Source organism: Mya arenaria, chromosome 8 (assembly GCF_026914265.1).
Source record: "Mya arenaria isolate MELC-2E11 chromosome 8, ASM2691426v1".
Classification (NCBI taxonomy): Eukaryota; Metazoa; Mollusca; class Bivalvia; order Myida; family Myidae; genus Mya; species Mya arenaria.
This window is the reverse complement of record NC_069129.1, coordinates 5198089-5213876: the sequence shown is the minus strand read 5'-3', so window position 1 is coordinate 5213876 and position 15788 is coordinate 5198089. Positions and strand designations below refer to the sequence as shown.

Below are 15788 nucleotides of genomic sequence, written 5' to 3'. Positions count from 1 at the left end.
GTATGTATTGATTTTTTACATAGTACTGTTTTGACCGCGTAAAAATTTGAACATAGACGTTTTAAAGCAAAATCATCAATTTCTAGAAATATTCTTGATCTGTTCTTTATACGTAAATAACTTTAACCTTTTGAGCACATTTTCCCCAAAAAATCTTAATGCGTTACCGTCACATTTTAAAATAAATAAAGTATGAAAATCCCAAACACCTATTTCAGCAGTATCTGAAAGTGATGAAATCTTCAAAAAAAAACCTAATATCTACATGTATGTGTAAAAATGTATTGAATTAGTTTTTAGTTAAAAAAAAACAAATAGAACTTCTGTGAAAAATGAAAGCTAATGAAAACAATGTGAAATAAAGAAAACAATATGTGTGTTTCTAGATGGATTCGATCTCTACCATGAAACCCTCAAAAGATGCGTAGTCCTGTGCTTAACAATATAGGCTAATGCATCCAAATTGAACCGTTTAAAGTGGAGGTTTTCGTTAATTAAGTGAATATTCGCAATACATAGCTAACAACCACGCTCTGCATAGTCAACATCATGGTATGAGCATTAGCAAAACATGTTTTATAAAACAACGTTATCACAACAGTCTAAATTACGCCCCTGAAGGCACAAGTGTCGCTCGTACTGTCCCTTTAACCTCTGACCTACAAATCGGACAGTTTCTGAGAGCAGATATACATTGAGAACATGATGCCATATGGCCACAAGACAACACAATTATACAGGCGATATCATCAAAACAAATTTTACATAACATATTTTCTTTTAGTCTCTGATTTTCTTCAAGAGCCTCGGTCAAATCTGGACTGCAGGTTCGATGTTCTGAGCTGCTTTTCCTGAACGAAATCGGTATGTCTTCCTTTGCTATGCCTGTTCCACTTTTAAGAACTTTTGTTATAAACATGTCCCCCTTGCACATCCTCATATGGGCACAGAAAGGTGAATTCTTGATGTGGTATCCCCAGGGATCAGCTCCTTCGGGAACGTTTATAAAAACTCCACAGTGGAAACACTTGGTCGAACCATCTTTAGTCCTGTACAGCCCGGTAGTCGCAAGAATGTCTACAGAGTGTCCGTTCCTCTCGCGCATTTTCTTAAACGACTTTAAACGGCTTTCCTTCTGTGCGTATCCCGGACATGTCGCTCTTACGTCCAAAATAATCCCCATGTTACCCATAAGTTCGGCGATTTGTTCCTTCGTTGATTGACCTTCAAGATGTGCCGTTCGCTCAGGTGACTTTCCCTGGTCCTTCTTCCGAGAGTGTCGTACTGACCGGACATTTTCGTCGTCCTCGGTAAAATCTTTAACACCGCGTTGTTCAACAACTGACAACTGAGAAAAGCTCGTCATTACTGTTGGTGAGACGGCTGCTCTATACCTTTAAATATTCCTTTAAACGCTTTTACGCCGTTTAATAATTGAACTTAGGTAATCAGAATGACTTGTCTTTCTCACGTAGTCCTTGAGGTATGGAAAATTTATGACTGGGATTCCAAAAGCTGTGTATAGCATGTTTGGGAAACCAAACTTTTTTTATATTTATAGTGAAGTCATATGAAGTGTTAGATCAATATTGTCATTTGTTTATGTCTGGTTTAAGAAACAAAACAAAGCATTTATAATGCCGTGCGTGACGTTGAATGGTAGAGAAAGAAATAAAGAAATGCTTAGGGTAGGGACATTTGAAGGCAATATTTGTAAGATATAAATTTATTATGGAACTAAGCAGGTTTTTTAAATATATATATATATAAACACACACGGGAGATTAACGCAATATTAGATATTCAAGGTCCTCTCAGCAGTTACTTTTCCTTTCTGTACAAAGAAACGGCTAACGAAGGATTTGCATATGCTGCGTTCAAATGCCTTACAATTGCCCATAAGTGTATTAATTTTCTGACGCCTTAAAGGCCTAGTTTAAGCCTTCTATAAGTGACCCCCCCCCCCCCAAATCCGTATATAGTACACAACTTCTGTGTATTGATCCTTATCTTAATTGGCTTATGCTGCTTATCAGATCTCCCATCTGAGTGTCCAGCTGTGAAGTTGTATAGAGGTTTTATTTAAATATAGAAATGGACAATACATCTTGACTTTTAGTTGTTGTTGTTGTTGTCTTCAAATGATTATAATATCATTATTATAATGCCTTTGAATACAAAAAATAAGAGTTATGTTATATATTATAGCCCATTAAAATGATTTAACCATGGTGCTTCACAATTTGGATATAGCAATGCTGACCATGCTTTTAAAATGCATTTAAATATGCATGTATATGTTAAATAACTTTTTTTTTAAACTGACCTCTCTTATTTGTTTATCATTGACTTCCAATAGGTTTAATTTATACATACATAAGCTATGAATAATGTTTATATGTATTAGTGAGAGATTACGATTTTCTACTCGAAAAGTGTCAACCCTAAATGGCCCTGAGCCAATAAACAAATACAAAGGAATTGGCCCCTACTGTGACGCCAGTACAATAAATAGGAGATGCACAGCAGAGGATTATCATGCCAAACATTCCTTAACAAGGCCTTACTGAATGTTACGCACGAAAAGTGGAGGGTGTGGGAGGGGGAATATCCCTGTAGCCGGTGGGGGGCTCCCCAGGGAAAAAATGGAACTAACATGTTGAGCTCTTGAGGTGTATTTGGAGGGATTTATAGGTTCGACTTTGTAGCTACCAAGTGATTGATTAAGGCTCAGTAACTTTAGCTGATCTTCCTTTTATTCTGATATCAATGTAAAGCTTAGCCCTCAACTTTGATTCCATATTTATTTTTTTCATTTTTGAAATTGATGTTACGCACATGCGTAATGCTGGCTACGCCCCTGCTTAAACTAGGCCTTTAAGGAATGTTTGGCATGATAATCCCCTGCTGTGCATATCCTGCTAATTGCACTTATGTCACAGTAGGGGCCAATTTCCTGTGTATTCGTTTATTGGTTCAGGGCCATTTAGGGTCCATTTCTATAAGAAAAAAACATCCCAAACTGCACAGCAGGGTACTCAGATAGGAGATCTGATCAGACAATTAAGCAATTAGATTAAGATCAATAAACAGAGGTTGTGTACAAATACACGTTTGTATTGGGGGGGGGGGGGGGCACTAATAGTAGGCTTAAACTAGGCCTTTAATATGGCAATTGAGAACAGCCAATAGTTTTTGTTACATAATCGATACTACATTTTGGCAAGGTCAATTGCAAGTTTACATTTAAAATAAAGTTTCTCATATTTTCTATTCGATCGAATATTTTAAGGGAGAAAAGCAGTATTTTCGTTTAGGACATCAAATCAAATTTACCCCACCTCTGGCCCCACCTCCAGACATGAGGCAAGTTTGCCCAAGGGGTATTAGCGTTTATTAATATGCATACTTTTGCCCAGGAGTAAATATGTCCCCAAAGTTGGACAATTAGCTTTGGTGCATATACAGATATATGAACAGATAACCTTTAGTATATAGCATCTTTTCTTTACGAGCTTCCCATGCAGTTTGGAAATATTGATCGCCAACATTTTCAAAGAGTCAAGCATGAGCATGAAGATGATATTTAGTTGGTATTTCTGAATATAGTGTATAAGAATTGTATGGCACCTGTCCAAGCAATTGAAACATTTTCAAAGAGTCAAGCATGAGCATGAAGATGATATTTAGTTGGTATTTCTGAATATAGTGTATAAGAATTGTATGGCACCTGTCCAAGCAATTGAAAATATTGATCGCCAACATTTTCTGAGAGCACAGTATAATCAAAACAATGATAAGTCACTGCACGTTGGGGATGTTGATTCGTGTCTGTTGTACTTTTAAATGATATGACTGTGCATTATCGAACATTAATGTTTGCGATTACTTTACAAAAAGGGCATTTTGTTCAGAATTGATGTTAATTTTAACAATAACGTCAACGTTGTTATCTTTCAATGCATTATTGCTCTTGAATATTTTATAGATACTTGTGACCTGTTTACAGGATTAGAGACAGTTGTTTCAGCTGTTCTTCAACTTGTTTATATTTAAATATGTGGTCACACAATCAAATACTTCACGTTTAACAATGCCGCTAATCACGTTGTTAACTTAAATGGTTCGGCAGCCAAATGTCTAAGAAATATTTTCAAGGATTCATTTTTAATGAAAACCTAGAATGATAACTATGGTATGAAGAAAATCTTTGTGTTAAAGGGAAGGAAGTGTAATGTACGACGTCAAACAAGGCCAACAGATCCCTTCAGAGAAATTCGTGCTCGACCATGATGGGGTCCGCTGGTCTTTATAAACAGTAAATTTTCAATCTACACAGAGCCCGGGCTTTCCTAATTTGCATATTACCAACCAAGTCAACATACGTACTATGAACACACTTCCGTTTATAACGGGAAGTTATACAATGAACACACATCCGCCGTCTATGGCGGACCGTTCCATTACTTTCCCCCCGAGGAGACTTCATAAACTCTTCCTTTATACCAAGTTTAGTCAAGATATATGTCAACTCGATCTAGTTATTTCCAACTGAAGTTATAAAGTACCAACAATTTTTAGTAACAGTGACCTTGATCTTAGTGGCCCTAAACGGTATTTCATAAAGGTCTCCATTATTTCTTTTTCAAAGTTTGGTCAAGTTATTCAGTTTCATAGGCAAGTTTTGACTCTGCCTGCCTGCACAACATGTCATTCTTATTATGTACCAGGTTTCACTATATGGTTAACGAATGATATTGATAAAAAATGGTCCTGGGTCTTGCTATACACATCATCTCTGACAAAATAGTAACGAAATTCACTTCCCTTACGCTCTTTTGATCCACATGGACTTATAACCAGAGAATTCAACCTTATACACTGATTAATATCTCAGAAAACATTGAAGAAACGAATTGGAGAGATGACATTTATTCATAATGTACAGTTTATTTCTTTGCCCCCTTCTTTGCTGCTTTTCTCAGCTTGCCAAATTCAGTGTTGACAATGCGGTTTCTCTGAAAAAGAAAAGCACATAAACCATATGATATTAAACTGGCCTCACCTATAATACAACAATGGTCCCTAATATTCAGAATTCTTCATTTTTATGTGACTTAAGAGTTGCATGTCCTTGATAAAAATATGCATCAGTACATACAAATTTATTTGATTATATCTCATTATGTGCCAGTTGACTTATCTCTCTGTATTTCAGATGCAGAATGTTAACGGTCTCTAAACTTAAATGCCAGTAAATCTTTATATAAGCAAGTAAGAGCGACTGCCAGGAATAAGACCACCGATTATCATTGATTAATCAAATATGATAATGATTGTTCATTATTTATGTGTACAAACACTATGAATTTTGCATTTTCGCCACATGATGTCATAACTTCACGTTTCTTATGCATGTTCTGGCTAGTCTGTTGTTTTCACTGATCTGATGACCAATCATTACAAGATGAACTTCATCCTCATCATAAAGAAATGTACAAATGGAATGACATTTATTGTGGGAAGTGTCTAATTTTGAAAGACCAGAAATGGGACCCAAATGGTCCATAAATCCAGCAACATCCCTTATGAATGTTTTCAACAATTGATTATGACATTTTCAACAATTGATTATGACAAACTCAAAATGAATAGTTGGTAATGTGCTTAACTGTAACGATAATTTTTCCATTATAATCAATAATTGGAACAAAACCAGTAACTGCTACAAGTAAAGGTCAATCAAACTCTACTTTCAACTTACACACTGTTTGGCCTTCATCAACTTGAACCTGTCAAAGTCTGTAAGGTTCGCCCTCTGAAAATAGATAGTTAATTGGACAATAATTAAAGTGATTATAGTGATTATACTGATATACAAAATTCACATCATTGAACAAGCCTTAAAAGTAGGGACGGGAAACCTAGAAATGGTTGAAACTATTCTTATCTATTTGAGTGGTTCATTTTCAAATCAGTTTAAACGTGTCCCATTGACTCCCCAATTTCCCTAGTTTAAACTTATTTTATACTTGTTGTGAAACAAGTTATTCCAACAGTATATTTATCATCCTAAATGGCACGAGTGTGAGAGTGTGGTCATGTGTTGTGAGTGAAACTGGAATAACCGGATGAAGCCTGACAAAGATGTGTGCATGAACGTTATGAAATAATGACTATACAATTTTTTTTTTTAGTTTTTTATATTTTTTTTCAAACTGACTATAAAAACGGCAGGGTCGGCACCTATTCCGGTAGGGTCGGGTAACCCGAACCAAATGTATTTTTTTTAAGGCCTAATGGGTCTTTAGGAGACCAATTGAACGAGTCCGGATGTGCAGCAAAAATACTGAATTTGAAGTAGTAAAGAGGCATTGACAGTCAGAGTGGCGTGTTACAATAATGCCTTATGCTGTTTCTATTATTTTATTCTCAGCTTCAGAATAAAGTTATCAGCACAGCAATCAGCCGGCAGTTCCTATCAAAGAAAAAGGTTCATCATTTGCTGAGATTTTTCTACGTTTTAAATGTAAATGAATTTTGCCACTATTAATATCCTTAGGCCAGCATCAGAGTAAAGTTATCAGCACAGCAATCAGCCGGCAGTTCCTATCAAAGAAAAGGTTCATCATATACTGGATGTTTTCATTGTAAAACAATTCTTGGGACTTTTTTAAACAAGTGTTTAATTCTGCACCAGATTGGAACTAAAACTTGTCCAAATTGAGAATTCTCAATCAAATGTGTTTCACAGAGATATCTTTTATCTTTTGTATGGATCAGAAAATCTGCCCAATGGTATGCCTTAAGAAAGGCCTTAATGAAACCTGCCATTCAACAATAATTACCACGGCAAACATTTCGTTAAAATATCTTTACTTGGCTTCAGAATAAAGTCATCAGCACAGCTATCAGCCGGCAGTTCCTATCAAAGAAATGGTTCATCATTGCCAAGTCTGAGCAATAGATTCCAAAACCAATAAAACAACAGTTGGACAAGACCAGCTTCAGAGAAAAACTATCAGCACAGCAGTCAGCCGGCAGTTCCTATCAAAGAAAAGGTTCATCATAAACTGGATCTTGTCACTGGGAATTAATTAACCCTATAAACCAAAATTATAAATCTGTATTTATCAAGACATAAATAAAACAATTCTATTTCATATTATAACAGTGTTTTTCATGGCTAATCAAGGGCAGAACCCAATGCTGCAACATATTCCAAATTTCGGTATTGTTTTTAAAAAATTGATCAAAAAAATATCCAGACCCAAACCAATGGAAGATTTACCCTTTCTATCGATTTTCCCCCCCAAAGCATTCAGTCAATTTCATAGCAGTTGAAATTCCCAAATTCATGATTCAAAAATACAAATTTTGTCCAGCTTGTTTAGCCCATCCACCCAATGGTGAAAAAAGCACAGATTTATTTATGCACTTGGCTTCAGAATAAAATTATCAGCACAGCTATCAGCCGGCAGTTCCTATCAAAGAAAAGGTTCATCATTGCCAAGTCCGGTTTACAATTCATTACAATTTGATATTATTAACATGAGCTTTTCATTCAAAGGTATAAAAATCAATTGTGGTAGAATTGTTTACAATTACAATTAAAGAGAATCAGAAATTATGATACATGTTCACCATGATTTACTAGTGCTTTGGAAAGTTAAGTAAATCGCAAAGTTGAATGATGCACAACCTCGATAACTGCAGGAATGTATCAATGGAGGAAAAAATCATCGATAATTTAAGGGCCAAATATTGGCCCTTTTCCCACTTTCCCCAAAAGTTGTATATTTTTCCCGAAAATGAAAACTTTTTCCCTACTACCTAAACTTCTCCTTACCTTGAATTTAAACTTAACTTCATACTTTCATTGAAAATATTTCCATTCAAGACATTCTTGCTAACTTACTTTCAGGGAATATCTGATCTTATGTCTGGTAAAAAATCAGGTCCAGATAACCTCACAAATAGCTGAAATTGCACCATCTTGTTCTTTTTCTGGTATTTATTTTTTTTAATTTAGTTTCTATTTTGTTCTGCTTGTTGTAATGAAATATACACATTTTACATGAAATTAGTGTCATGGTCAGTGGATTATTATCTTCGTTAAACAACAGCAATTTCACTGCCTCAAAGGAAAATGATATGTATGTTTATTTTAAGTGTCTCAATGTATTTTTAGGTACAAAACTAAATACACAAAAACAAGAGTGATAACCATTCCATATATGTGTCAGGAGTAGTTTCATAAATGCACAATTCATACTACTTTTAAGTGTTATAAACAGATAAAAAATAGTTATACAACCATGTCAATCTGTTACGAGCAAAATAATCGTGTTCTTATTTTCCCAATATTTGGACTTAACTTTATAGGGCATATTTTCCCAATTGAAAAGAACAGTAGGCAGTAAAATAATTTTGAACAAAATCTCTGCACATATACTTTTTATAACCAATAAACAGTTGGACAAGACCAGCATCAGAGAAAAACTATCAGCACAGCAATCAGCCGGCAGTTCCTATCAAAGAAAAGGTTCATCATAAACTGGATCTTGTCACTTGAAATCAAACTTTGCTCAGAAATAGTTGTATGATAAATTTATCAAGAAAAACTAAACATTTTCATTAGACAAATTTATGAATTTGGCTTAAGAAAATAGTCATCAGACGGTAGTTCCTATGAGAGAAAAGGTTCATCATCTTATCTGTTGAATCTTATTACTGGGAATTAAACTTTGCTCAGCAATAGTCATAGGATATATATCTATCAAGACAAACTAAACTGTCATTTAACTGAAGTGCATAACTTGGCTTCAGAATAAAGTTATCAGCACAGCCATCAGCCGGCAGTTCCTATCAAAGAAAAGGTTCATCATTGCCAAGTTTTATTGACAAATGACATTATCATGGCATATACCGGTACATGTATTGCCCTTATTGATATTCTAAGCCTTATCCTAAAAGGAGTTGGACATAATATTTAATTACTTTTGCAAGAATAAACACCACCACTATTTTATTTTTTAGATTCCATGGTGTCTTCATGTTAATGGTATTGTGAAATAATACACAAAATGCAAAGGATTAATTGCTTCTACAAGCATTTCTATTTCAGCTAAAATCAGCATGAAAAAGGGAATCTACATTTGTTGGATTAATCATAATGCCAAATACCATGACAAAAGGTTTTGGTACATTCTAGCATTAATCCCAGCTGGTTCAACCAGTAAACCCACCAATTCTCTAGAGGCAATCTTGCGTGCCCAGGTGGTCTCGCCCCACTTCTTGGTGATCTCCTCCTTCTCCCAAGCCTTACGGACAACCTTCTGTCTGCATGAGTGTGGGATTTTCAGGAGGAACTGGGTCATCTGGATGGCCTTCATGTTGAACTCCTTGCGGGCAACATTAGTGCATGGTCCTTCAACCAAGACCTGTGAATATTGCATTTCAGAGTGAGACATTCATCATATAATAAAAATAGTTCTTCAAAATGATAATCAAATGATTTACTTTTATTATATAATAGCGTTGTTTACATAATACAGTTAAAGTGACATTTGTATTTAAAATCAATATATACACATGTATAACACAAATTTTGAGAGAAAAACCATTAATTTCGTACTTAATAATGCATTTATGCAAAATAATAATTACTGATAACAAGATTGTATTTATTAGCTGAAACGCAAAAATATTATATGAATGGTGTCCTTAAAGGTTTACTGCGATTAACTATGGTCTCATAAGGTAGAATTACTGTATTGTCTGCACCTTTCTTTCAAATTAAACACAGTATCCTTCATAAAAACCATTGTTTTCGATATTCATTCATCATTTTCGGTAAAATAAACTATTAATTGTTGTACATCTTGTTTGGAAGTAACAGTGCATCTTTAAAAATTAACACTAGAAATATTCAAGGTGAAATCCGGGACTAATAACAATCCTGCTCCCAGGTGAAATACTCTAGTTATGAAAGGATTATCTATTCTTCGTATGCTCCTGGAATGGTATTTCTATACATTGTAAAATTTCTTTCACCAAACAATGAAATTTCATTAAAATGTCACTCTGACAAAAGTTCCCCAGTAACAAAGTCTTAAAGCAATCATAATGAAATTGTGTAAGTGCTTATACGCCAGTAGATCAGTTTAACAGAATTTTATTCCAAAGAGTATCAGCCAAGGAAGAAGAAAGATGAACGTTTTATTTTTTAAAACCTCCCTATTGGGAGAAAATTCATGAAACAATTTACTGCCTGGCCAAAAATAGTATACCCTGTTCTGGTCAATTATGTCAAGGACGACACAAAGTTTTCCTTTGTCATCTCCATATGCGATGTAGGCAACACGCCCAATCTCAACGCAGCGCTCCTACAACCAACAGAACATAAACTCATATAATGAAATGACAAATACAATTTTCGTTGATTTATGCATTTTGTCTAAATACAATTAAATATGTTGAAAAATAGAACACTTCAAAAATTTCATTCAAAAACAGCCAGGTTAAAAACATATGGGGAACTATTACTTTCATACCCGTTTGATTTTCAGTCATTTTGTTACCTTTTATATTTATTATTTAAAAAAAAAATCATTACCTAGTGCGATTTTTTTTATGTAAACGTGGTACTTTGGTGTACAAGAATTAGAGAATATATATAGCCCGGAATTCACATAACTGGGTTTTCCAATGCAAGTACAAATTTGAGTTGAATTTTGAGCTATTGAAATTCATGTAACAGTCCAATGGCTCTATTGTTTCCGAAGTAACGCATGTATAATAAAATGATATAGTTTTGTTTGTACCGGGGATTAGCTTGGGAATGAATACCAAAATATATATAATTCCGTGATTAAACTACTATCCCATGACATATACTTATAGGTTGCATATAAATACTCTCCCAGAGAATTTTGATAATTGGCATAATATTGATTTTTCTTTTCCAAATTATTCATCATGCATAATCATAATTCTAATTAATGATCATTGTAATTCTATTTGGTAGCATTTGAACCTCTATGTATCATTGCTCTCGGACAACTATTAGTCTAAAATAATAGACGTGTTATACGGGATTCTTCCAAACCCTAACGTCTAAACGGAAATGTGCAAAAAACAGGGGTGTTTTAAAAATATTGAAATTGTTTTAAGTGAAGTATTTTATGGTTGAAATTGACCATAAAGAGTTAAATTCATATTTTACCATGTAAGTGAAATGTTATTTTGCACTAAACAAGCATTTAGTGCATTAAAACAAGTTGTTTACCTTTCCAATAAAACGAAAGTTGACTGACACAGACAACAATTATGCGAAGGGGAACAAACAACTCGATACAATCGTAATAGCTCGGCCTCCTCCGACAAAGCTTCGAGATAGACCTCGTTATACAATCGTAACAACTCAGCCATGGCCGAAATGTTCCGAGCGATTTAAAACTGTGCCCTAAAGCCTTGCAGGTGCCCTTCATGTATATATCGTTATGTTTTGACAGAATGAAATAAAAAAAGCCGTCAAACTCATAATTATAAGTTGGATATTTATTTCTTTGTGTACGAAACTAATATAAAATAACATTTTCTGGTAATATTTGTTTTTATATTTTATACCCGCTATATGCTTTAACTCGGAATCCTGATCGGAACAACTACCCACTTCTGATACCAAACAATTTGTACGTAAAGGATTTGCCATATCAAAAATCTAAAAAAAATCCGTCAACGTACAATTATTTGGACTAGGACAACTATCAACTAAAGTATACTTAGTTTTCATATCTGTATTATACTTGGTCTTTATAATTTCCTCATGTTTGTACACCCTGTTTGCATATGAATAAACTTTAAACTTAACTTTGATATAGCAGTTTGTTATAATGGTCACTTGTAAAAATGTTAAGTTAGAATTATCAAAGAAAATTAAACAAATACCACAACTCAAACATCTTCGCACATATGATTACTCTGAGCCCGCCCTACTGATCAAATTAAGGGCTCACTTCACAACTCAAGTGTCTACTAAAGTAATCAGGTTACGAAATGACCAAAAATCAGAGGGTACGAAATGACTAGGGTACTATTTAACTTGAATTAACGTGTGAACAGCATGCGCTTCAACTTGAAATTCAACTACACATTTTTAATATGAATACTTCAAAGATATGACGCTTTAAAACGAATAATTGTAAAATAGCGTGTTATTGTGCGATAATTTCATGACTGGTCCGTGCAGATTATAGCACTACATTCACAAAATCAAGCCTTAACTTTCAGTACCTGGCCGATCATCGTGCTTGATAAAGCGGAAAAGGAAGTTGACAGACTGGTTTGCTGAGAGGCTAAATACAACTATATTTCTACCGCAATACACAAACCGTAAGACATAAGAAGCGGTGCCTTACCCTAGTGTGTTTTTTAAATCGATCAGTTTTTTAATGTGTTTATCTAAATTATATTCAATAAGACATTCCTAGAACGTTTATTGTTTTATGTGAATCGTTTATTTGGTTATGTGACTATTTCATTATCCTAAACCAAAATATATTAAAAACATGTTTTAAACAAAGCTAAACCTTTATTTTCTTCATATGTGTGTACATTCATATATAGGCGCGTGCAGACCTTTTTAACAGCAAGAATGAAATTCTAAATATTGAGCTAGTTAACGTTTATAGCGACGCCGTACTGTGTTCACCGGCAGAACGATATGTTTTACATTCCATTCCCACCAGACACACAAAGCAATTTTTTGCAGTCTGTTGTATAATTTCTCACCCAAAGTTGAAATAGATCTGCACGATATGCATCATGGTCATAGCAAAACGATTATAATTAAAAGAACGAAGAAGATGTTCTTAGCCCCTCTCTCAACAGGATGACACGTTACCACGTTGCTGTAAAAGCTAGCTCAAAAGCCAGACAGTAAAAGTACCATTACATATAGTGCACATGTATACTGGTTAACACGTACACGGTAACTTCCAAACAATAGATTATTCAATGTAATTGTTTCATCAAGGAACATATAGATAATTTAAGGTCGTGGATGGAGAACGTTTATCTGACAAGTAGTAGAAACTTTTCGGGTGTTCAAGTGAGATAATTGTATTATTTTTAATTTGATTCCCGTGTTGAAGTAGTCAGTCGTCGTGTAAAGCATAATCTAAGATTTATATTTTGAAAATATAATTAATATTATGCATTTTTTTTCCTGAACAAACATTCAATCATAAAGAGAAATGGATGCAGAACAGGACAGTTCAAACATTCTATATAATTATATACATGTACAATGAAATATATTAAGCTGACCCTTGATCATTGAAAATATATGATACGTGTTTACTGTTTAGTGTTCATGTCGGATCGGCGAGTCAATGCATGAAACGAAATTACATTGTCCTCTTTTTTGTATCTTTTTGATTACAATTCGATGTGCATTTCTTTCACGAAAAAGGAACAATTGCGGACAGAAAACAAGTAACATGATCGTAAATTAATTTCCGGGAGTATTCTTGACGACACTTATCATCGTTTTTAACAGTGTGCATTAATGGCAGGGAACGTTTTATTCAATGTTTCTCTGGGGAATCTTATAAAGTTCACGAACTAATACAAAAAATACTTTTCATCTTCTCAATCCCATATTTAATGGGGTTTTTTGTGTTAATATATGTTTCATTGTTGTCGTCGATTAAATTATGGTTTACGAAGCCATTGACATTTTGTTACCTTTTTAAAAGGCACAGAGAGCAACGCAATACATGTACTAGGGGCGGGATCAGGATTTGGAGTCACATGAGTACACTTTCTGTCATTCCCACAGGAAGAGAGAAAACTATTAATTCAGTTTCAGTTTATTGACAATATCAGCAAAAACATGCCTTTAGCCAAACACAAACATTATAATGTATACAAAGATGGCCACAGAAAAGACAAATGAAACATATTTATATCTGACGAGTATATACAAAATACATAAATAACAAATACAGAAAGCCATATATATTGGACGTTGGAAAGTAAAAAGTAAACTAAACAGTTAAACTGAAGCACCAGTCTCCAAATATAAACTAGCTGGTCTAAGCGGCTAGGTCTTAGGAGACCGTGACTATGTTTTTCATAGTATCGTTTGCATTACCTTTAAGTAACATATAAAGTCTATGAATTAAATACAAGAAAGTAGAACTCATATCAGTTATTTTTCACGCCCAACTGTCCTTCCCTGACATAGAGTCGAACATAAGGTGCTGTGACCAGCCCGTGGGCCCTCCACTCACACACCGGGTTCGGTTACATTACAAGTACATGTACAACACATCAGTACTATATTAGAACGTTTAAATACAATTAAAAGCATTTCCACTGCCTAGTATTCTAGCTATTTCATTAAAACTATTTGATACAATCTGTTAAAATGTACACGTCCGTATTACGCAAATAAACTTATTTTACTGCCAACGAAATGAGCTTACATAACCTGTTCATGTTGATGAGTGACGTGTATATTATATGTTGTTACTATGCACAGAAACAATAATATAGAAGCATAATAAGAAAAAATAGAAATGTGTTTGTCTTTATTCCCAAACAATTAGATACATGTATTACAAAATGAAACATGGTCTGGCGGAAGCAACTTCTGATCCTACTAAATAAACCATAATAGATGCATAAAAATCGGGTATAGAACTGTGTTTGTCTGTATTTCAAAAGAAAGAGATATTACATATATGTATATAAGGTCTAGGGGAAACATCTTTTAAAACTCCTAGAACTACAGTTAGACTGAAAAGAGATTATTAACCCCATTGTTCTATTATGAAAATGTCTGCTCGGGCTACTTCTTTTCACATTATAAAATAAATCGCAAAAACAGTTGCTTTATATTAAACACAAGTTGCGTTCTACACTCCGGTGAATTTTCTTGCTGATAGATTGTTTGTTAGTTTCGGAAACCAGTCTGATAAAAATCCGTCAGCAAAATGACAGCATTTGAGGGTATATTTGTTTGTATATCTTTAGAAAGCAATTGCTTGTAGGAAGTATCAGATGTTATTTTTGAAAAAAAGTTCAGTGTCGATATGATATCGAATGTTTTGAATGACATTTATGCCAGGCACTGAAAAATCGAATAAATTAACAGTTGTCAAAAATCCAATATGGCGGCGCCCATGGGACACCGGTAGTCTATAATAATACCCATTTAAAACGGTATTTTTCTAATCCCTTAATGTGTAAACTGGTTTGTCGAAAAACTGGGGGTGGTGGTTTTATAATTTTGTTTTCTTATAAGTGCTTGATATTTGAAATAGCTTATTAATATTGCACGCATAATTAATGAAGTGTATTTTGGGTGTTCTAGTTCCCTCTAGCTACAATAATGAGCGATCAGGGATACTTTTTTATTATTTTGACATTTCATGTGTATCCCTGTAACGCTACAACTCTCTACCATTTAACACTGGGCGAAAGAATATATAGTAATATTATGCATCGATGTTGATTAATAATGATATAATTGTTACAAATGTACCTAACAGTGATCTTAACTGGGTTGGATTTGTCGTTAGAGTCGTTATTTTCACATAAATATACTCTGGGTCACAAAATGAGCGTAGCAGTCCACCATTTTTTATACATGTTGATTTTTATCGAATAAATTTGTACCCATCCGTCAAAAATTGTTAACCCCGTGCGCAGTCACAGTTATCCTCCCTTTTCTATGTATTGTGCAGAGCAACGCAACAGTGTTCCAAAATGGTGAT

The 15788-nt window shown here is 34.2% G+C and overlaps 3 protein-coding genes across 3 annotated transcripts in view; 1 reads left to right on the top strand and 2 right to left on the bottom strand.

The window, feature by feature from the left end:
• Window positions 1-607: 607 nt before the first annotated feature.
• On the bottom strand, window positions 608-1366 carry LOC128243036 (baculoviral IAP repeat-containing protein 7-B-like). Its single transcript, XM_052960505.1, has one exon. It carries the CDS (start codon window positions 1364-1366, stop codon window positions 608-610), a length of 759 nt encoding a protein of 252 aa, XP_052816465.1.
• A 3550-nt stretch (window positions 1367-4916) lies between these two features.
• Window positions 4917-12348, bottom strand: LOC128243025 (60S ribosomal protein L14-like). The gene is made up of 5 exons (XM_052960492.1): window positions 12298-12348; window positions 10293-10388; window positions 9249-9443; window positions 5765-5818; window positions 4917-5018 (listed from the first exon to the last, which is right to left on the bottom strand). Exons 1-5 carry the CDS (start codon window positions 12307-12309, stop codon window positions 4950-4952), a joined length of 426 nt encoding a protein of 141 aa, XP_052816452.1. The 5' UTR covers window positions 12310-12348; the 3' UTR covers window positions 4917-4949.
• Window positions 12349-14968: 2620 nt separating this feature from the next.
• The window catches only part of LOC128243019 (ATP-dependent RNA helicase DDX1-like), a 50222-nt gene continuing 49402 nt past the window's right edge, over window positions 14969-15788 (top strand). The window contains exon 1 of the mRNA XM_052960484.1: window positions 14969-15021. Within this exon, the coding sequence (XP_052816444.1) occupies window positions 15006-15021 (16 nt within the window). The 5' untranslated portion in view covers window positions 14969-15005. The remainder of the gene's footprint in view (window positions 15022-15788) is intronic.